This window comes from Sorex araneus, chromosome X (assembly GCF_027595985.1).
Source record: "Sorex araneus isolate mSorAra2 chromosome X, mSorAra2.pri, whole genome shotgun sequence".
Taxonomy (NCBI): domain Eukaryota; kingdom Metazoa; phylum Chordata; class Mammalia; order Eulipotyphla; family Soricidae; genus Sorex; species Sorex araneus.
Window position 1 is genome coordinate 371,272,297 of NC_073313.1, and position 23,200 is coordinate 371,295,496.

The 23,200-nt window shown below is 42.9% G+C and overlaps 1 protein-coding gene across 2 annotated transcripts in view; it reads right to left on the reverse strand.

The window, feature by feature from the left end:
* Window positions 1–1,402: 1,402 nt before the first annotated feature.
* Window positions 1,403–23,200, reverse strand: part of HNRNPLL (heterogeneous nuclear ribonucleoprotein L like) — a 40,634-nt gene continuing 18,836 nt past the window's right edge. Inside the window, exons 4-13 of one of the 2 annotated variants that reach the window (XM_055122027.1) lie at window positions 21,932–22,017; window positions 20,052–20,148; window positions 19,895–19,967; window positions 15,499–15,570; window positions 10,249–10,466; window positions 7,975–8,096; window positions 6,641–6,842; window positions 5,508–5,565; window positions 5,332–5,430; window positions 1,403–2,432 (exon numbers count right to left, since the gene is read on the reverse strand). In XM_055122027.1, coding sequence (XP_054978002.1) covers window positions 2,377–2,432; window positions 5,332–5,430; window positions 5,508–5,565; window positions 6,641–6,842; window positions 7,975–8,096; window positions 10,249–10,466; window positions 15,499–15,570; window positions 19,895–19,967; window positions 20,052–20,148; window positions 21,932–22,017 — 1,083 coding nt within the window. In that variant the 3' untranslated portion in view covers window positions 1,403–2,376. The remainder of the gene's footprint in view (window positions 2,433–5,331; window positions 5,431–5,507; window positions 5,566–6,640; window positions 6,843–7,974; window positions 8,097–10,248; window positions 10,467–15,498; window positions 15,571–19,894; window positions 19,968–20,051; window positions 20,149–21,931; window positions 22,018–23,200) is intronic. The other variant, XM_055122028.1, reaches the window with a different exon arrangement.

Genomic DNA, 23,200 nt, shown 5'->3' on the forward strand with positions numbered 1-23,200 from the left:
GCCCCTGGCACTCGAAAGGTCTTTATTGTGGCTCAAGTGTCACAGATGCCCGCAAGCAGCTGTGATGGTCACCTAACCCTGCGGGGGCCCTGCCAGGAACACGGGAGCAGAGCTGACCTGACCCTTTCTGGCTTCTCCTTTTGCCTTTTCTGGGATCACAACTGGCAGTGCTTAGGGGTTACTCCTGGCAGTGCTCGGGGGACCATGTGGGATGCTGGGGATTGAACCCAGGTCGGCCACGATAGGCAAACACCCTCCCTGCTACACCACTCCTTGGATCCCCTGGCCTTTTCTTCCCTGGTGTCGATGGTCAGTCAGAGTCTCCCACAGCCCAACACCTAAGGCTCTGCCACGAGGCCAGAACCCAGCTCTGTTGATCTTACTCTCTCCTGTCCATGTGACTGGAGAAAATGTTAACCACACAGGAACTCTCTTAGGCCTGAGTCAGCTGCAAGGGCGGCAGGTCACATGCCCCACGTGCACACCCCAGAGCTCTGCGTCTCTCTCAGGCGCTCCGGCGAGCACGGGGACGGAGGCCTGGCTGCCACGAAGGCTCAGCAGAGTGGGTCCTTGGCAAGGTCAAGGCCACTGACCGAGCAGGGCTGCACAGCAGGACCCGACGCCCACTGCTGCCAGGGAGAGGATCACAAACACACTTCGATTAGGCGCTAAGTCTCCCATCCAACCATTTCTTCAAATTCAGCCCTGCTTCAATTCTAAGAGAATAAGGCAAACAGCCCTTGGGATGCTAAAAACCAGAACACAGTTTGGGCTTTTTTGCTGTGGATTTTTTATGGGGGTCACACCAAGCAATGCTCAGGGCTTGGGGGACCAGATGCAGAGTTAGGGATTGAACCCGGGCTGGCCACACGCAAGCAAGAGCCCCACACACTGTAGTGGCTCTCGGCCCTGTGCTCTCTGTCGAGTACTCTCTGGACCCAGGCTGGCCCTCCAACACCACATGAGTCCCAGGAGTGACCCTGAGCACAGAGCCAGGAGTAAGCCCTCTGTGGCAAAACACCTGCATACACTCCCCTCCCCTCAGTAGTTAAATAAAATTCTTAGTATAATTTTTCTAGAGTGAAAAAGCTGGGGACTTGGTAACGAGTTTGTGTGGTACTACACAGTCTGCTCTAGTCTATTATTTTGGGAGGAAGGGGGCCATGCTCCGAGTGTTCAGGCTGACTCCTGGCTCAGAGCTCAGGAATCTAATTCCTGGCATGCTCAGGGGACCATAAGCAGTTCCAGGGATTGAACCCAGGTTGACCGTATGCAAGGCAAATGCCTTCCCTGATATATTATCACTCTGGCCCCACGCTCTACTCTATTAACACCATATTTAGTCCTTACAATTTACTTGCCCTTGTATAATTTTCCCCCAAGAAAGAAAAAACAAAACAGATCCAGTGGGAGAAAGAATGTTTAATAAATGGTGTTGAAACAAATAGCCATCTGTTTGGAATAAAAATAAAATTAGTTACTTATACCTTGCACCATATAGAAAAATACATATATTACTGATGGATTCAAGAGTAAAAAAAATGCAAGTACCCCAAATTCTACGTACAATTTAAAGAGATTCACAGACTCCCTAAAGTTCATTCATGGATCTCAAGATTATCTAGAAGCAAAACTGTTAATAATAACTTCTTGTAATCTCAATGCCAAATATCAGGCGTATTTTCAAGATCAAATCACATGCAACAAATGAAGATGAACACATCAACTAATTGTTTTAACTTTATAAAATCTTGAAACTGGAACTAGAAACAGAGGCACATCAATACAAATGGAACATGACTTAAAAAAAAAAAAGACTACATTTGAGTGCATTCTGTACACATGAATCCATATGTCTGTTAGCCGTTCAGAAATATATAATCAGCTAAATCTGTAGTAATTAAAACTCCATCTGTGCAATGTTATTCCCAAACTTGGTTAAAATAATAAATACAAGTTGTATTTAATATGAATACCTGTAACATACTTAAACATCTAAACATGTAATAGGAATTCTATAATATTAAAATGCAATACTTTCACCTGCATTAATCTCATAGACATTGGAAAAATACTTGCAGATAATTAGCATTAAGAATGCAAATATATTTTCACCGTGGAAGAAAAATTGTAAGATTAGAAATCATATATATCTGGAAATTGTAGATGGCCTACATTATGATATTCTATTTTAAAATGAAAACAATTCAGTATTTAAGTTTACAACAAATTTACCAAAGGCAAAATATCTGTTTATTACAGAACAGAATATTAAATCAAAGTAAGCAAGGCAACATTAGATCAATTATTTTAGATTTCTTTAAGTACAACTTTAAAACTGTAATAAAGGTGATCATAAATTCTAACATGCTCTTCTCATAAATGGGATGATGTAGAAAAGCAAAGTTTCAGTGTGTACGGATTGGAGCCATCTGTAAAAGTTAAAATAAAGAAAGTTTTTAATCAAACTTTCAAGATGACTAATGTTTTAGTAGTCAATTATTGCATGTCTTAACAATATAACTACAAACAAAACAACAAAAAAAATTTTTTGAGAGGTGTTTTGGAGCCAAACCTGACGATATTAAGGGAGTACTCCTGGCTCTGCACTCAGAAATTATTGCTGGTGGTGCTCTAGGGACCATGTAAGATGCTGGGGATTGAACCCGGGTCGGCTGCGTACAAGGCAAGAGCCCTACTGGCTGTACTATCTCTCCAGTCCCCGAGAAGAGGAAAATTTCTATGTAACCAAAGATTTCTTTTAATATCTACTAGCAAGTAAGGTGTTTTGCAACCTTTTGGGAGGGCAGGGGGGCTTGGGGGCCACACACGGGCTGTGGTCAGGGCTTACTCCTGGCTCTGCCCTTGGAACTCATTCCCGGAGGGCTCAGGGGATCACATGAGTCATGAAGTGCCAGGGAGGCAACCCAGGTCAGCCGCGTGCAAGGCAGGCGCCCTACTTGCTCCGCTACCTCTCAAGCTCCCGGTGCTGATCCAGACTCTGCACCAGGGATCACTCATCTGAGGTGCCAGGGGTTGAGCGGAGTTGGCCCCGTCTAAGGCAAGCGCCCTCCTCACTATGCTGGCACGGAGCGCCCTGCATGCCGAGTTGCCTCTCCGCCCTTCCTACTACTCGAGACTCAGAGACGACACACAGTGATTCTTTTTTTTTTTTGCTTTTTGGGTCACACCCAGCGATGCTCAGGGGTTACTCCTGGCTCTGCACTCAGGAATTACTCCTGGCAGTGCTTGGGGGACCATATGGGATGCCGGGGATCGAACCCGGGTCGGCCGCGTGCAAGGCAAACACCCTACCCGCTGTGCTATCGCTCCGGTCCCACACAGTGATTCTTTTTTTTTTTTTTTTTTTTTGCTTTTTGGGTCACACCTGGCGATGCACAGGGGTTATTCCTGGCTCTGAACTCAGGAATCACCCCTGGCCATGCTCAGGGGACCATATGGGATGCTGGGATTTGAACCTGGGTCGGCCGCGTGCAAGGCAAACGCCCTACCCGCTGTGCTATCTCTCCAGCCCCCCACACAGTGATTCTTAAGATAAATATCTAGATTGTCTCTAACAGCGAAGTTCACTTTGCAGGAAATACTATCGATGGTAATCCCTCTGTAAAAGGGGAGTGTGACAAGACTGGAATGAGTGCACACAGAAACAGCGAGTTGAAAACTTCAAGCTGATATACTATAATATCTGATCAGCATAGGACATGCAAATTCTGAAATTACTAAAAAAAAAAAAACAACAACTTGGTATTATTCACAAAAATACTTCCATTACATATATCTTAACTTTTCAAACCAGGCAGAAATAATTCATCAACTGACCATATGTAAGAAATCACAAGAAAGAAAACAATTCTGGTATCTTAACAGACCAGAAATTCAGGGGCACCAGAATGCCCAGAGGACAGTCCCCGCATGGGGTTCCCAAGTTACTTCCAGGCAGCTCAGGGGACCGTGAGATGGATGCAAAGATCAACCCTGGGCTCCCAGTTCCATTGAGCCACCCCCAGGCTCCATCCTCTATCAGAATTTCAGTATTAAGATCTACAGCTCCTTTGGGGCTGGAGAGAGAGTACAGCAAGGCAAGGCAGGACGCACGCCTTGTATGGGCCCCACCTGGGTTCGGTCTCTGACACCCCATATGGCTCCCTGAGCACATAAGGAGTGATTCCCTGGGTGCAGAGACAGTAGTTACCCCTGACCATCGCCAAGGTGGTCCCAAACCCCACCCCCCAAAAATACATACAATTCCTTGAGGGAGATTCCCATAAAAAGTCATATACAGGGGCTGGAGCGATAGCACAGCAGATAGGGCGTGTGCCTTGCAAGTGGCCGATGCGGGTTCGATTCCCAGCATCACACATGGTCCCCCAAGCACTGCCAGGAGTTAATTCCTGAGTGTAGAGTCAGGAGGAACCCCTGTGCATTGCCGGCGTGACCCAAAAAGCCAAAAAAAAAAAAAAGTCATATACATCAGTATTTTCAAGGCACCCAGAGGTTAAAAAGTGCCTCTGTCTTCAAGGACTTCAAGGATTTTACACCCCTGAACAGAGCCAGAGTCAAGAGTAAGCCCCGCGCATAGCCAGGTGTTGCGCCTTCCCTCAATCGCTCTCGTCACAGCTGATTTTCAGCTTCCAAGGATAAGCGGACACAACCTCAGCAGTGCCCACACTGCGCTGCAAAGGCCAGTACACGTTCTTAGTTGGGGGCTCTGAACCTGGAAAGTGTGTGCAACGCACTCAAGGATGTGCTGCCAAGTACAATTTCACTAGGTAACCTTTTCCCCCCACCCAAAGAGAGCAAATGGGAAATACTCCACATGGCTTCCCCCTGACTGCAGCCAGCCATGGGTGCTGAGGACGCAGGCTTCCAAGCCCACAGGGAGACCAGACACCAGGCTCAATTATAAAAAAGACCCAAGTCATCTTCTGCGGGTTCTAATATTTGCTGGTTTATTTTTTTCCCCTTTTTGGGTCACACCTGGCGATGCACAGGGGATACTCCTGGCTCTGCACTCAGGAATTACTCCTGGCGGTGCTCAGGGGACCATATGGGATGCTGGGAATCGAACCCGGGTTGGCCGAGTGCAAGGCAAAAGCCCTACCCGCTGTGCTATTGCTCCAGCCCCAACATTTGCTGTTTTAAGCACCTCATACTGCAATCACACAACATGAGGCCCTTAACATAAATACTGGGCTAACGGTGAGGTTTTATGCCTTTCTCCCTTTGTACTTTCTGGATTGAAAGTCAAACCAAATCTGCTACTTTTCCCAGTGCCCCCCATGTCTGTAAAAGAAGCTCCCGGGCACTTACTTGGAACCCGTATCTGGTAGTGATTAAGTGCTGTCAGGGCTTCGACCGCGTCCGTTTTGCACTCCCACTCTAATAGCCCAGAAAGTGTTTTGGCAGAGGCTAAAACAAACAGAATCAAGTTATTAATTGCTTACCAACTAAGCAACAAAAGTTAAAAGGAGAGTATGTTCACTTACGTTTTGCATCAAACACTTTATACTTGATGAATGTAAGAACTTCATGGTCATTACACAACTGCCAAAGAAATGTGAAACTCAATTAAAAATGTGCCCTAGGAACATTCCTACTTGTCGAGAAATAAATCTACAGTAGGACTGAAGGTTTGAGTGCAGCATGAATGGATTAAATCAAAGATATATTTAGGCATCAAGCTGGATGACAAATCAATTAGGCAGTGACAGTTTAGGGGCTGGAGAGAGAGCATGTGGGAAGCCTGGCTTCAATTCCCAGCACATATATAATCCTGAGTTCAAGCAGGAGTGACCCCCAAGCAACAAGACAGGAGCAGCCCCCGAGCACCACCAGTCAAGGCCCCAAAAAACAAAAACAAAATGAAATGAAATAGTGGTAGTCTAATAAAATTCGTAGATAATTCAGTAGTGAACAATAAAACGGTAGAAATGCCAGCCTTATAACGGAAACAATATTCTCAGAAATGGTGAGACTTATCTTGGTACATAGGACAGGGAATTGAGTTTTTAAAAAAAACAATTCTGAAGTACTTCTTACAGTAAAAAAAGAAAAAAAAAGGCTTAGTCATGAATAAGATTTTAGAGCACAGTGGAAGAATTTTCCTGCCCACAAAACCCTACCAGTAAAAGTATTGTCTATCAGGTTGCTTAAAATTAAAAAAAAAAAAAAAAGAAGAAGAATTTTCTGAATGCAGAATTAAGCAGAATAAATATCTTTATTCTAATTCAAACTCAAAAAGATGGAGCCACAAAATGACAAAAAGGAACTAGTGAGGAATGGAGGTCAAAAATACTACGGTCAAATAATGAACTAGCAAATAAATCACAGAACACTATCAAAAGCAAAAGAAACAGGAAACTTTAAGATAAGGAGGCTAAATAAAGACTGTATTTAAAAGAAAAAGTAACATTTTTGTTTTTGGGTCACACCAGGTGATGCTCAGGACTTACTCCTGGCTCTGCACTCAAGAATCACTCTGGGAGGGCTCAGGGGACCACAGGGGATGCCGGGGATCAAACCCAGGCCAGCCGCGTGCAAGGCAAGAGCCTTACCCGCTGTACTATTTCTCCGGCCCCAGGAAAAGGAACATTCTATACATCTGTATTTCAGTGACTACCTTTGTGAAGGTCTCTTCTGTTACACACAACGGGACATTATAATAATGCAGCACACATGAGGGGGGCTGGATTATGTTCTTAGACGCTTGGCCAGCACTTGTAAAGCGATTATTTTTGCTCATTGCAAAATCCTTGTAGCTACTTGTACCATCCTCCAGCTCAAATATCTGACTTGGAACAACTGAATGCTGTTTAGACACACTGGAGATTGGAAAGGAAAAAATACAGCATACACCTTGTTAGGAAAAAAAGCAGTAAGAGGTCTCAAATGTTAATATATTTTGCCTGTATAGATCTTAACAAAAAAAAAATCATACTCAGCTATTTAAGTAGCTAAAATATTTAACATTTTTAAAACATTTACGCAAATACTTCGTTTAAATTACTTGAGTTTAAATATCAGAGGGGGAAATCTAGTTAATATATTCTCATATTAGAAAAATTAAGCTTGCAATCTATTATCATAAAACTTAAACCGATGTATAAACAAGTAAAATCTAAACAATATGATTTTTGTTTTGTTTTGGGGCCACACCCAGTGGTGCTCAGGGCTTAATCCTGGCATTGAGTCCAGGGATCACTCCTGGCGGACTTAAGGACCATATGGGGTGCCGAGAACTGAACCCGTGTTGGTTGCGTGCAAGGCAAGTGCCTTAGCTGCCAGACTATCACTCTGGCCCCTGAACTATGATTGGAACACCTTGCTGAAAATGACAACACCATAGCTGCAAACTTCAGGTGTCCTCAACTGCTTTACAGTACACATATATTTCAACTGTATCACCCGGAGATACATAGTTAAAAGTTGTTCAAGACTGGATTGCAGTCATACAATGTTCCAACACTCCTCCCTTCACCCTCCATGCACATTTCCCGCCACCAATGTCCCCAGTTTCCCTCCTGCCAATCTCACCCCCACCCCCACCTCTACGGCAGACACTTCGTCTCTCTCTCCTCTCATCCCCCCTTCCCTTCTTCCTTCTCTCTCTCCCTCCCGCTTTCTCTCCTTTTAGGCACTGTGATTTGCAATACAGGTACGGAAAGGTTTTCATGTACATCCCTTTCCCTCCTTTCAGCACTCAGTTCTTGTCTAGAGCGATCATTTCCAACTGTCATTGTCAGTGGTCCCTTCTCTGTCCTAAGTGCACCCCCCCTCCCATGCCCGTCCTCCGTGGCAGCTTCCCACCATGAAGCAGACTCCTCTTATTGAAATAAATGTCTAGGTGGTTCTTCCATTGTAGTTTAGGGAGCAGGCTTACAGCAAAGTGAATGTTAATGGTCAAAGTTACCACAACTTCACAATCCATTTAAATGTAATACTTAAGAAAATTACCAAACATTAAGTCTTTTCCCAAATAATTTGACGTTGTTAAGGTGTGTGACAGCTCTTTCTACAGCATACTCATCACCCATTTCCACTAGCGCTGTACCAGGGATAGTCTTCATAAACTTCACCTGCAAATACAAAATCACAAACAAGCTCACTGAATTGCTGGAAAGCACTGAAGAGGAAACGGGCTCACTGGCTGAGGCAAGGCATTTCTCTGAGCTACGGGATGACAGCATCTGGCGGGACTCATCATCCTTTCTGCATCTGACAAACATTAAATGTTTGGTATAATATCAGCATCGCTTTGGAGATTTTAGCGGAACAACTTGAATACCCTCCACCAAAGAAAGCCCCGTCCTGTCTGACCCAACACCTAGCACATGGAGTGGTGGGAGAGGAAGAAAACAGAGCCAAGCAGCCAGGCCAGCTGAGCCAACCCTGGCACTCACTAGGGGTGACTGACTGACCGGCTCTCCCTCACAGCCCAGGGCCTTTCTAGTAACCATTATGCTAAGCATTATGGAGATGATGATAAACATAACAGACATGGTGATAACGGACATATTCTAGCAGCCAGAGCAAATAGCAGGGAGGGCACGTGCCTTACATGCAGCTGACCGGAGTCTGGTCCTCAGCAACCAACCAAACCCTGTCAGGAGTGACCCGTGGGAGCACGAGGAAGCCTGAGCACCCCTGGGGGTTGGGGGAGGGGTGAGGAGGACACGCCTAGACGATGCTCAGCATTTGGCTCTGAGCTCAGGGATCACCCCTGGCAGTGCTCAGAGGACCATATGGAATTCGGGGATTGAACCCAGGTCAGCCATATGTAAGGCAAGCACTTTACCTACTATCACTCTAGCCCCTAAAGTATAAGTTTTATTTAGAAAAATATAAGGGGAAAGGAAAGAGAGAGATGCGTTCAAGAGAGAACACAGGGGGCTGGAGCAACAGAACAACGGGGAGGGCGTTTGCCTTGCACGAGGCCGACCCGGGTTCCATTCCCAGCATCCCATAGGGTCCCCCGAGCACTGCCAGGAGTAATTCCTGAGTGCAGAGGCAGGAGTAACTCCTGAGCATCGCCAGGTGTGACCCAAAAGAAAAAAGAAAAAAAAAAAGGGAGGGGCGGGACACGGGCTTCTCTAGATGAAAAGGCCAAAAGTACACATCTCAGGAGAAGAAATAAGCAAAAATCCAATATTTAAAGTAAATAATTAAAAATTATTCAAAACATTGTTAAAACGCAACAAATATATGCTGCATAAAAAAAATACCAGATGGCTGGACCAGAGGGTGACTGCCTTGCATGTGGCTGACTTGAGTTTGATCCCTGAACCTCATATAGTCCCCCAAGCCCACCACGAGTGATCCCTGAGTGCAGAACCAGGAGTGAGCCCTGAGTATCACCAGGGTGTGACACCAATACAACAATAATATAAACCCAACATGAATTTAAATTCTCCTTTAAATGTAAATGCATATGCAAGGTGATAAAATAGGCACATTTTAACGACTTTCTAAGACATCTTGGGTAGGTCCTATTTATCCTCTTACAACATTTCAACTCTAGTACGTAGTCTAAGGATGAGCTATCAGGCAGTGTTTACTAATGTTTGGAAAGTCTGAACACTATTAAGTAACATGAGACTTCAAGTACCTTGAACTTGCTTCCTTCTAACCTGCCAACTGTAAAGAAACAACCAGAATAAACTCCCACAGCAAGAGCAGCACAGCCCTTATGTCTGTCACCGCAGCAACCAAGTCTCAGTGGGCTCGCTGAGCATTTTACACTATACCTGGATTAGAGCAAAACTGTTTTAGCTTTTACATCAAATGAGTTGCAAATTTCTCTCTTGATTTAATCCAGCGAGAGTATCACAATAACTAAACATCAGTACCGTCCCTCTCTGGGCTCGAGAGCTCCAACAGGCTCTGCCGACTAGACACTGGCACATTCTCCAGCACCACCAGGGCTAGAGAGGCCGGTGGGGGGAGAAAAGCCATACACAAATCTTTAATGAATTATGACTGGCTTTAATTCAATATATCCCCGTATCATTTAAAATGTGTTTTTCTTTAATGGGGGTGTCTTATTAACAACACTTAGGGCCTTACTCCTGGCTCTGTGCTCAGGGAAGGCTCCTGTGGTACTTAGGGGGACGGACAATGTGCAGTGCTGGGATCAAACCAGGGCTGGCTGTGTGCAAGCAAGTGCCCTGCACCCTCTCTCCAACGCTGTCTACCCCAGAGGCTACAGAAGCAATACCAAACAAACTTTACCTTTTCGATATTTCCATATAGGCAGAATAGGTTGAAGACTCTTGAGCAGTTCATCTTTAACTGATGTAGTCCACTGACCATCACAACTGAGCCCGAGGGGTTTCCTCCAGGCATGTAAGAGGAAGAAGCCTGCGGCAGCGGATACGCAACAAGCTCAGGGGTGTCTCGAGAGCCCATTCTGTAACGGCTTGGTAAGGGCAGTAACGGACCATGGGAACCTAGAAATGATCAAAAAATAAACCAACACATGATTTTAGCACTGACACTTCACACAAAAAGATAAAATTTTACTAAGTAGTTTGATGTCCAAGGAAAACTCAAATGTGTGAATATTCAAATAACCTGTGGGAATTAATATAATCTGTATTTATTTGTTGACCTATAGTACACACCTGCATACATAAGGGTAAATTTATTTTTTTAAATTATATTTAACAAAAACTTGTAAGATCAGGCTATACTTAGGTAGGGGAAATCAATATAAACCTTTGGTCACTATAGAATGCAACTTACATACTTTCAGGTTAAATTTTATTCTAATTCTATTTTAGGAAACTAAAACCCTACACTTAATTAAAACCTCAAATATTCTGTAATTTTTATATTATTTAGAAACCTCCATTTCTTAAAACAAAATCAAGAATCCAGAAGAAAATGCCCAACTATCAGAAAGTGCTGTCACAGAATATACAGAGATCCATGTCTCATCCTGAGACAATCAACGTAACAATCAACTTGCAAGTTGTAAACAACTTTTAACTTTTCCATCCACTAGACTAAAAGTAACCAGAAGCTGAGTGTGGAGAAACTGATCCTGAAAGCGGGCACCAGGCACATACACAGCGGCAAGAACAGAGGCATAAGAACCCTGTAGAAGCACAGAGTCCACACATACTGGGTGCCTTAGTAATTACAGAAGAACAGGCCCTGGGACATGCAGAGATCTTCCAGATGTGCTAGAAACCAGGCCCCAAACCCAAATCCTTCCTTATTTCGAAATGAGAAGGCAAGAGAGTATGCAGCGATGCCACTGGCCTCATCTTTATGTAAGACTTGCCATTCACTCAGCTCTCTGTGTTTTGGCATTCACAGCAGAGTTCATGTGGAAATTCAATTCAGTATTCTGCCTTCTAAAAATGGCCCCAGTTTATCAAGGAACGCCTCCAGGGAAGACGCAGACTGCGTGTTCCGCCATCTGCGAAGGACACGTTCAGTACAGCAGCAGCAGTGCCGTCCTGACCTTCAACTGCCTTCCAGATCCTAACAGAGCTTGTCAAAATAATCAATAGCTCATGATGAGTTTTTTGTTAGCAACTGAACATATTCGGGCTCTAATACTGACTGTTATAAATATAAGCATCATTGACAGTAGGTACAAGGGCCAGGAGGACTGCCCCATAGCTGGAAGCCTGCTTCATGAGCGGAGGGGAGAAGGCAGATGGAACAGAGAAGGGATCACTAAGAAAATGATGGCTGGAGGAACCAGTCGGGATGGGAGATGCATGCCGAAAGCAGATAATGGACCAAACATGATGACCTCTCAGTGTCTGTGCTGCAAGCCATAATGCCCAAAAGTAGAGAGAGAGTATGGGGAATATTGTCTGCCATGGAGGCAGGGGGATGGTGGGAGAGGGGGGTATACCAGGGATATTGGTGGTGGGGAATGTGCACTGGTGGAGGGATGGTTGTTTGATCATTGTGAGACTTTAACCCAGACATGAAAGCTTGTAACTGTATCTCACGGTGATTCAATAAAATAAAATTTTATATATATATGTCATTTTTTATTCCTATCATAGAACTACACACATTATACTATTTTCTTTAGTACTATCTTTTGTTTATCGAGTAATACTTGTCTATTAACACTGAATTTTGAAATATATATATGGCATGTATTTATTTTGTTTTGTTTTTGTTTTTGGGCACACCCAGCGGTGCTCAGGGTTTATTCCTGGCTTTGCACTCAGGGAATCACCCCTGGCAGGCTCAGGGGACCATATGGGATGCCAGGAATCAAACCTGGGTCAGCGTGCAAGGCAAATATTGTACCTGCTGTACTGTTGTTCCAGTTCCTGAATTTTCTTTTTAATGGAAAATGGAAAAGATGTGTGGTGAGATAGGAAATTTCTACTTTACTTAAGTTGCCATGGTCCAAAGCTTTTAAGATTCACTGCCACAGGTCACATTCAAATTTGATCCAAAAGAATAACTGATGTAATTACGACCTGGAGGCATCAGAATTAAACCACATTACACACTACTTTAAATGTTAAAAAAAAAAGTCCAGGGCGAGAGAAGTGGTACAGCAGGCAGCGCAGTTGCTTGCACACGCCCACCCTGGTTCTATCCCGGCACCCCATGGTCTCCAAGCACTACCAGGAGTAATTCCTGAGTGCAGAGCCAGGAATAATAAGCCCTTAGCAACACCCAGAGTGGCCCAAAATCCAAAACCAACAACAACAAAAAGGTTTTTAAGAATTGTCATATTAAATATTCATGCATAAAGTTTGGGGGCTTAAAAAATTGTTTCAGGTATTTAGAAAGTTCACTTGTGCAAAAAAGCTATGCAAGTCATTTTACTAACATCTTAAAGGTACTTCCAGTTTTCAAAACATAAAAGTTTTTGGTCCAGTAACTATGTCCAAAGATATAATCACAACTGTAACGTGTACATTTTCCCTGAGATCAAGAGTTATAAATTCATTTTTTTTTTCACATTCCAAGTAAAAAACTCCTATCAGCTTATCTCTCAATGGTGGGGTTTCTGAATTTAAAATTCAAGTACTGGGATCTAAGTTGGAAGCTTTGCATATGGCCAACTCCAGTTCAAATCCCCAGCACTGGGCTGAAATGGTAGTACAGTGGTTAGGGCGCTTGCCTTGCACGGATGGGGCTGACCCTGATTCCATCCCAAGCATTCAATACGGTCCCCCGAGCCCACCAGGAGTGATTTCTGAGCACGGAATCAGGAGTAAGCCCTGAGCACTGCTGGGTGTAACCCAACAAACCAAACAAAACTCTGGGTTTGGTTTAATATATGGGTTAAGGAGCAGAACCAGGTAAGCCCTGGGTACTGAGCAGGAGCCGGGGTAACTCCTGAGTACCAAGCAGGAGCCAGGGGTAAGCCCTGAATACCCAGTGTGACCCCAAAACAAAACCAACAAAGAATTCTAAAAGTCCAAATTTTTACTGCAACTATATATTATTTACTGGAATAATTTGATCTAAATAACATTTTTTATTGTCTTCTTTCCATACCTTCAGAAAGTATAATTTGCAAATAAACCTGTTACGGGGCCGGAGCGATAGCACAGCGGGTAGGGCGTTTGCCTTGCACTCGGCCGAGCCGGGTTCGATCCCCGGCATCTCATATGGTTCCCCCAAGCACCGCCAGGAGTAATTCCTGAGTGCAAAGCCAGGAGTAACCCCTGAGCATCGCTGGGTGTGACCCAAAAAGCAAAAAAAAAAAAAAGAAAACCCGTTACGCTGGACTGCTGAAGGGACACAGCCCGGTATCGCTGGCACCTGCCCCGCTTGGTTTCTGCCCCATTTCCTCTGCGTACTTTTCAAGCTCTCTCCTCACAGCTCTCTGCTTACTCCCCAAATAAAGCAGAACAAGGTGCCCCTCAACTCCTCCCCCCCAGCAGGACTTCTTACAAGTCCTATTGTGCAACAGACAGTTCCAAGAATTTTGCACTTAAGAAAGTTTCAGTTCTTTTTGTCCTGTTTTGTTGTGGGGCCACATCAGCTGTGCTCAGGGCTTACTTCTGACTCCTCCCTCAGGAATCACTCCTGGGGTGCTGAAGATCGAACCCAGATCAGCCACATGCAAGGCATTGTACCAGCTGTACTCTCTCCTGCCAGAGTCAGCCTTAAAATTTACATATATGGGGCTAGAGTGATAGCACAGTGGGTAAAGGCATTTGCCTTGCATGTGGCCGACCCAGGTTCAATTACCAGCATCCCATATGGTCCCCTGAGCACCACCAGGAGTAATTCCTGAGTGCATGAGCCAGGAGTAACCCCTGTGCATCACCGGGTATGACCCAAAAAGCAAAAATAAAATAAAATTTACAAGCACACACAAGCACACACACACACACACACAAACTGACGAAGAATTTCACAACAGGCATTTACACTTACAAGTTTTTCTAAGGAAGCCTAATATTTTTGCTTGTATGATTTTTCAGTAAAACGTTATTTTATAAAGAAAGGCAAACTTGAAAACCTATACTGAGAAAATAGTCCGTCAACAGTATTACCCTTCATTTATCCTTTTACAGATTTTTCTAAGCCCTCAGCAAAACAATTTCTTTTTAGCCTCTAGCAGACTGCCATGGTACATCTGCTCTTCCCCGGATACCCCATAACTGCCCATCTGCCACTCCTTTGTAGCCCTCCGGTACGGGGGGACAGTGGATTCCCAAGTGCTTCCTGACTGCCCGCTCAGAACTACCCAAACAACCACATCTTCTTTGTGAAAGAACAACTAAGAAAAGTGATCAAGGAACAAACTCACTAAAGCAACCTTTGGATTCATTCTAGAGTGATCGTTTTGACGTTAACTTATTCTCCTCTGTCATATAAACTACCATGGAAACAGAATTTATATAGCCAGTGAAGTCTTATCAATAGCAATCCTCAACATTTACGTACAAGGACAATAGTCTAACGAATTCTTTATTCCTGGGGGAAATTGTTATTCTAGGTTTCATAATCTTATCAACATAGCAAACATTAAAACTGAAGTTCTAAGAATTAGTACAAACTTACCCAGAGCCAAAATAACCAACTATGAAACTAAAAAAATTAAGGGTCTAACCAGAAAAATGCTTCCTTTTCAATAAATACCCCCTTCTCCCTGCCTTAGCACTCCAAATTCCTCTTTGTTCTTTTTTGCTAGAATTGAAGAAAACACGCTTACTAAGCAATAATACCTTTTGGTCCTCTAAAGACCAGAGCCCATTACTATTCAAAGACAAACCAAACTAAAATATAATGGCAGAAGCTTTTCAAAACCCAACCAATAGCTCTCATTTATCTCAATGGCTTATATATCATATATACGAAGAAAACAAAGGATTTTGGACAACTCCTTAGTAATTCATTTTAGGAGATTAATACCATATAAACCAATTAGGTGAGCAGAAAAAAGAGAGAGAAGAAATGTGCCATTCTTCATCAGAAATGCAACAATTCTAATAGTTCGTCTATACTACCTTCCTTCTGCCTTGACAAACTTACCATAGCCATCATGTCTAAACGAAGAAGGGTGTTCTCCCAAAATGGCTTGTCTCTGGCGACCCTTTCCTCTATCTGACACAAAAGTAGAAACATGGTTTTAACAATGTGACCCAAGTACTTAACAGAGTTCTCACATGGGAAACACCCATTCAAAACATCCATTACAATTCATAAAAGAAAAATGATTCCTGGTTAACTTTAAACACCCATTCATAACCAATTTAAATACAAACACCAAAAGTTTAAGTATTCTATCTAACAAATTCCACTTAACTTGAAAATATCTTTGTGGCAAATGCCAAACACAAACACACGTTTCAAATTTAAGAATGGATACTTGTCAGAAAGTGAATGTACACAATGCTAGGGTTTGACACTGTACAGAGGTTTTACCAATACATGTCTGTAAACAAGCGTTAAGTGCAGTACTTTTGAGAGACAGTACCTGAATCATACTATTAGCTTCAACAGCAACACATTTTCAAAGTGGGCTTCTTTCAAGAAGTTCAGCATAAGCCAACAACAACCTGTATTACATGGTTTCACAATCAGTAAACACAGAGTATTTGTATGTATATACACATATTTACAAACCCCTACTGACTTGAGAGCTGGAAATTTGCACGTCACTGGCCCATATTATATGTCATAGATTGATCATTGTCTATAGACCTGAACACCAGGCAGGACTATGAGAACCCGCCACCCAAAGTGTAAATATGCCAAGATAAAGCTAACCAAGGGGGCTACATTATTGGACTTAAGGACTACAATACTCCCAAAGGATAATTTTCATTCTAGCTACGTTTTTCAGAAAAGGCATGCCAATTTCCCCAAATTTGTGACATAAATAAGAAAATTACTTTTTTCTAAAATAAACTTCCTATTTTAGTCAATATTTAAAATTTAATCCTATAATACTTCAGAAAGAATCAGAATTAGTGTCAAAAATTTTTGTGATGTACTCAAGAGTCTTGCTCTTCTCCTCTTTGAGCATTCAATGAACAAGACTCCACTGGGGCTGGCCTCGAGAGCACTTGCCTTGCATGTGAGAGGCCCAGGTTCAATCACGGGCATCCTTCCAAAAAAAATGGAAGTTTCTATATACCTTAGACACAAACAAGTGAGGCTTATGGGAGATGAGAAATACTTTAATTTTCACTTCAGTCTAGAGAAACAGCACTTTGATCACAAGTCATCCTGGCACTGGAAGGAACTGAGGTTCTGGAGTTAAACTTTCACTCAGTACACAGATTCTCGTGGCATCATTCCTATGCACCAGGACCATCACAGCCTCATAAACCCAACACCAGCACACGGGCACTCACTGCTTTAGTCCTAAATCCTCAGAGTAGTACTTTGACGGTATGAAAGACTCGATCCTCTACCCAGACTCTATACATTTGAGGTCTCAGACATACACTGTCTTTCTCTAGATGCTCAAAAGTTCTGCTGCATCGCCCCCTAATTTCCCACCATCGTTTCCTCTCATCTATACACCTCATTTTCTTTCTTTGACAAGTTTTCCAGCAACTCTCACCGCTTACATCTCACTGATCTTAAACCAATCCAGTCTGCTGGTCCATCCTGCTGGAATTCTGCTGAAGCATGCACAAACACTAAATCCAATTCCCTTATCTGATCAGAAATCCTGACCCAAAGCACCATGATGGTGCTTTTATTAACACAATAGCAGAGTTCATTAATAGTTTACTATAAAGAAAACAGCACTGAAGAAATCAGAAAATTCCATCTAGTCACTTGTTTGCTGTATAGTCACAGAAACAATCTTCATCCAAAAAATGAAGATATTAGAGTAGATGATTTCTGAGATCTCCATGAGCTGAGCATTCTCATTATAAATCTATTTTAAACACTATCTAATACAAAGTCACTTACAACAGAAGTGTGTAGAACACTGCATACATCGGTCTCTGAACAGTGGTTTGAAACATGTTGGACTCACCAAAAATCTGACAGGAGTTGCGGAAGGACCCCGCCCCTTCCCCACAATACACATGCATACAAATTTTGCTTAACACTTCTGGAGGGGTTCGGTGGAGTCCAGGCTAAGAATTCTTTGCACTAATATGTAATTTGAGCTGAAAAAGGACTGTTTAGAACTGACATTAGATTTATAAAAGGGCTCTTTTTCGGTAGCAAAAGTTATCATTAAATATCAACTTTATATGAGCTGAAATCACTACATAAACAAAAACGGAAACTGCTCGTCTTGCCAGACAAATATCTACCTGTTAAGAAAATAGAAAACAAGAATTCTTTATCCCTGCAAGCTTTAACAACTAGAAAGTTGTTTTACTTTCCTTAATGATATTTCACTGTTGAACACTCTACCTTATACATTTCCATTTCCAAACTTTTCCGGCTGCAAGTCCTTGGAAGAAAAACTAATCTAAGGAGGTTTTATGTAAACTTTGTATCTTTTTTAAAATATAAATAAATACTATTAATAAGCAAATCTGTAAATGTTTTAAGAAACATTAAGAGCAATGTTACTAAAATTCACTATTTAAATAAGTTAACAAAGAACCCTTGAGTGTTCAGTAACCAACTGTGGTTTGACAGAAGTGAGAGATTTCTCATCGACCGCTCCTTCTCTTGTTTGCGTACTAAGGCTCTGGAACTCCAACACTGCGCTCAGCTGTGTCAAGACTATGTCAAGCCAACTTCTGTGAGCAGTAAAAAGTGTGGGGTTCAGCCAGAATTCTGATACAACCTGTCTGCAGCCCCCCATGCAAAAGGCAAGATGATCTCCTGCGGAACTGAGCAAGGGCCGATCACCCGGAGTCCCAGAGATGCAGACACGCAGGACTGTCGGGAGCCACTCAGCTGTCCTTGCAGCAGTGCGTGCACTCAGAATCCCCACTGCACTGACAGCTAGGATGCCACGCTGACTTTTACAGACACATAGTCTACTTCCAACAAGTACTTCGTACCATGATATTGTAGTGGAGATGTAGCCAATACTGTAGCCCCCTTGTTTTTACAAGATCCGCATTTTAATTTGTATATTCCAGAATTGCCACACAGTTGAACAATTTTGTAAGTCAAATCTACGCTCCTAAGATCTAGCATTTATAAGTAAAAGCGCATCTTCATAAAAGGCTCTCAACGTCAGATTTATCTTTTTGTTTTGGGGGCCACACCTGGCTGTGCTCAGGGCTTACTCCTGGCTCTGCGCTCAGAGATCACTCCTGGCGGTGCTCAGGGGACCACATGGGGTGCCGGGGATTGAACACAGGTTGGCCGCATGCAAGGCAAGCGTCCTACCTGCTGTACTTTACTCCGGCCCCAAACCTTTAGATTAAGTTTGAGTATAATCTACCTGGAACAGACATGCAACTTTTACCTACATTTAAAATGTAAGTTTCTAGTTACACAAATGAACATGCGTAATAACCTTAAATTGTTACAAAAAGTGACAACTTATAAACAGCCACTTTACAAAAATCAAACCAGACCAAAAAAAAATCATTTTTCACATAAAATGTACTTTTTCACTGTATTATCTTGCTAAATGTCCACAGCTGAGAAAACCAAAACAAAATCAAACTTTAGTGCAGCAAGTTGGCACCTTTCTAACCTTGTGTGGACTGGTTGAGGATTATCAGTTCCCAAGACCTGAAGATAAAGTGGCCCTGGTCACATGCCAATTAACAACCTGAATCTAAGCTGCAAACAGTTACAGTAATGGGTGTTAAATTTTACAACATTGTAGTTACCAAAGTCTAGTATCCGTGAGTGAAAAGTCTTGAGTCCTAGACTGAAAGCTTACGGGCAATCAGACCAATATAACGTACAGCGTGAATAAATGGGCACAGTCTATCCTGGTGCTCATCCCATGCAAGTCTGCAGTACTGTAAGTGTCCTCCTTTAAAAACGTGGGGTGATGTTGCATGCAGTATGCAGTCAAGGTGAGTTGCGAGTCTGCGTTTCTCAGAGGGCTCTGCAGCTGCCGATGTGGTGCATGATGCGGTGCAGTCAGCCTGCTGGATCCTCTAGCCTTCTGAATGCCTCGTCCAGCGTGCGGGAAAGTCCTTTCCAGAGAGAAGCAGTGTGCGGGTTTGCAGTTTGTAAGGAATATTCTGAATCAGTTCCTCTCTTCCAAAGAGAGAGAGCTGCTTGGAGAAATGCAAGTCCTTGAACTGCGGGCGTGCCTGCATGTGTGGGCTCCTTGTTGCACTACATATAAATAGCTCAGTACATACCAGGAGGGGGCGCTAATGTTCAAGGTTATTTTCCAGCACTGCATGATTCACCAACAAGGTTTTTCATTTGAATGAACTAGCTCATCTCAGAAAAAAGGAATCTAAGTGCATGTAAAGATTGGTCAGCAGACTTAGTAAGTTCATTCTAAAATGGATAGAATACTTACCTCGCCTTCCCAAATACGGTTTAGTGTAGTCCCAACTGTCATTGTCATTCCTAATAACATTTAGACGAGTTGGCTGTTAAGATTAAAAAGAAAGTAAGTTTAAATTGTATATCCATGGCATAACTATTTCTTCGGCAAAGTGTTTGAAAATATTTACCCTTGCATATTCGATTTTTAGTGTGCAACATCCAGCATATATATCTGCTCCATTGAGTGCTGCTTTAGCTTTCTGGGCACAAAGAACAGATTCAAACATGAAGTTCTATTAAGGAAATCAAATCTGACTTAAAATACCCAGTATTTGATCACTGTTTAAGCCCTAAGAAAATGAGTAAAAATAAACAGAAATAACTTTAATTTCTATAAGTGTTTTACCAAATAAAATTTCTAGAGGAATTTTAGGAGAATTTATTCATAAGAAGTGATCCCTAAGGGGCTGGAGTGATAGCACAGCGGGTAGTGCATTTGCCTTGCACACAGCTGACCCAGGTTTGATTTCCAGCATCCCCCTATTCCAGTCCCCCGAGCACTGCCAGGAGTAATTCCTGAGTGCAGAGCCAGAAGTACCCCTGTGCATCACTGGGTGTGACCCAAAAAGGAAAAAAAAAAAAAAGTGATCCCTAAGCAGTCAGGAATCAGCCCTTTGCACAGCCAGGTGTGGAGCTTCCCCCCACCCCCCAAAAAAGAAAAAGAAATACTAGGGCCAAGAGAAAGAGCTCAATGGGCCGAGTGCACGCTCTGCACGTGGGAGTCCTAGGTTTGATCCCTGGTACCATGGTCTCCCCCACAACCCCAAGCACTGCCAGGGGCAGCTCATGAGGCACAGAGAAGGGTAAGCCCTCAACCCTAGTGTGGCCAACAACCAAAAACAGTAAATGGAAACTGGATTACACTATGTGCATTATTCTGCAATTTGCTCTTTTTACTCAATATAAAACAAAGTCCACACAGGGAAATGTTCTCACTTTAAGATATGATTACTTAAAATTCTAACTAGGAAAGGGTCTGTAGGATCTTAAGTTTCTGTGCTGCCAAACTACCTGCTTTGCAGAAAGACTATATCAAAAGTTTATTTGGGACCAATTCCAAAAAACCAGTACAAGCATGCACATAATCCAACATCAGGGTTCCTTCCCTCTGCAGTCAGAGAGAACAGAGACGGTCCAGGAAGAGTGTGTCCTGGCTGACGGACACGATGTGGTCCGAGCACCTGAGGTGCAGGCCTGGTGGCCCTAGAGTACAAACTGTCAGCAATCGTCACTCAGCTGAGAATCATGGGGAGTGCTCCCACTTTACAAAAAGACAACAGGGTCTGAGAGGCTGGAGCAATAGCACAGCGGGGAGGGCATTTGCCTTGCACGCAGCCAACCCCGGTTCGATTCCCAGCATCCCATAGGGTCCCCTGAGCACCGCCAGGGGTAATTCCTGAGTGCAGAGCCAGGAGTAACCCCTGTGCATCGCCAGGTGTGACCCAAAAAGCAAAATAATAATAATAATAATAATAATAATAATAATAATAATAATAGTAATAGGGTCTGAGAGATAGTGCAAAGGGCTTAGCACAGAGCTCCTGGCACAGAATGGTCCCTGAATACAGAGCAGAAAGTAATCCTGAACACTACCAGTGGCAATTCAAAACAAATTACTGAAATTGATTTTTAAAAAGAATAAAAAGCCAGAGATCAAGTATAGTCTGAAGGCACTGGCTTGGAATTAACATAGGTCAGCTCCCGGCACCATACACAGCCTTTCAGCACCAGTGACTATGGGTCAAAATAAAAACCATTTTTCAAATTACATTAAAATATAAGATGAATCCCTGGGCTGTTTTATGGTGCCAAATACTCTTATCACATATAGTAAAATTTCTATTGGTACAATAAATTCCTTTTTTAAAACCTAACCAAATCACTTTGGAGAGCGAGGGACGAGTAAATATAACTTGTCTAGAAATGACCAAGCAAGAAAAATAAGATGAGTCACAGACATTAACAGCAGAGTCACAGACATTAACAGAAATTCACAAATAAAGGATATTCAACCATTGCTTGTATCCCATTTCTCTTGAATATAACAATGCGCTGCACTTTTCCAACAGGGTTGCATACAGTATATAAAACATCCTAAAAAGGAAAACAATTTTTCTTATTTTATATTTAGAAAAGCATTAAAGCTATACACTTGTTTTGCTAAAAAAAATTAACTATCAAGATGTCATTATCTTATTTATGAATTAACTTTTAAAAAGGCTGCACATTAATGGGTCTAGTTTTAGTCTTCCCTACACAATTTATCTACATAACAGAAGATTCAACGAAACATTTGGAAGCCACTATTACATAGTTCACTAAAAGCATAAATTCTTGGGGCTGGAGCAATAGCACAGCGGGAAGGGCGTTTGCTTGCACACAGCCAACCCGGATTCGATACCTAGCATCCCATATGGTCCCCTGAGCACTGCCAGGAGTAATTCCTGAGTGCAGAGCCAGGAGTAACCCCTGTGCATCGCCGGGTGTGACCCCCCCCCCCAAAAAAAATGCATAAATTCTTAGGGCCAGAGTGCTAGAACAGCAGGGAAGGTGCTTGCCTTGCACGCGGCCGACCTGGGTTCGATCCCTGGGATTCCAGGAATGATCCTTGAGTGCAGACACCCTGTACTAGCTCCCCTGATCCAACTAATGACACTTTATTAAAAGGTAAAATAGGGAAGTATATATACATCAGCCAGGTTTTTAATATACTACCTTAAAATCTAATAATTAGTCGACATTACTTATTAGCACATCATCAACAGGTCTCTTTGATCACATCCCACAAATTTAGCTAAAGTTAGTACTTGCTTTTCATATGCCAACCTCAGTTTGTCTCTTGGACCCCAGCACTGGGTGAGTTCTGGTACCACCCAGCACTGCTGGATCGGACCAAACACAGCAGGACAAGTATCCCCGAGTGATTCAGACTCACCAAATCCTTCCTGAGACCCCTCAGAATACTTGGGGCTAGGGGTGCTGGAGAGCCCATGCAAGTGAGCCAGGCTCAATCCAGAATACGCATTACAGTCCCCTCAGCAGAGTCAGAAGCCAGAGTACTGTGGGGCAGGAACTAAACCGCCCTCCCCGATTTTAGTTTACTGTGCTTATCTGACGAATGTTTCTTCTGACCTTCTAAGTTATCAGTGTTCACCAATTATTGTTCATTAAATCTGACAGCAAAAATAATTTTCTGAAAAAGTATTTCAATTATCTAGATGATAGTGAAAAGAAACCTTTTCTTTCTTTTTTTGTCCTTTCTCTATTTATTTTATTA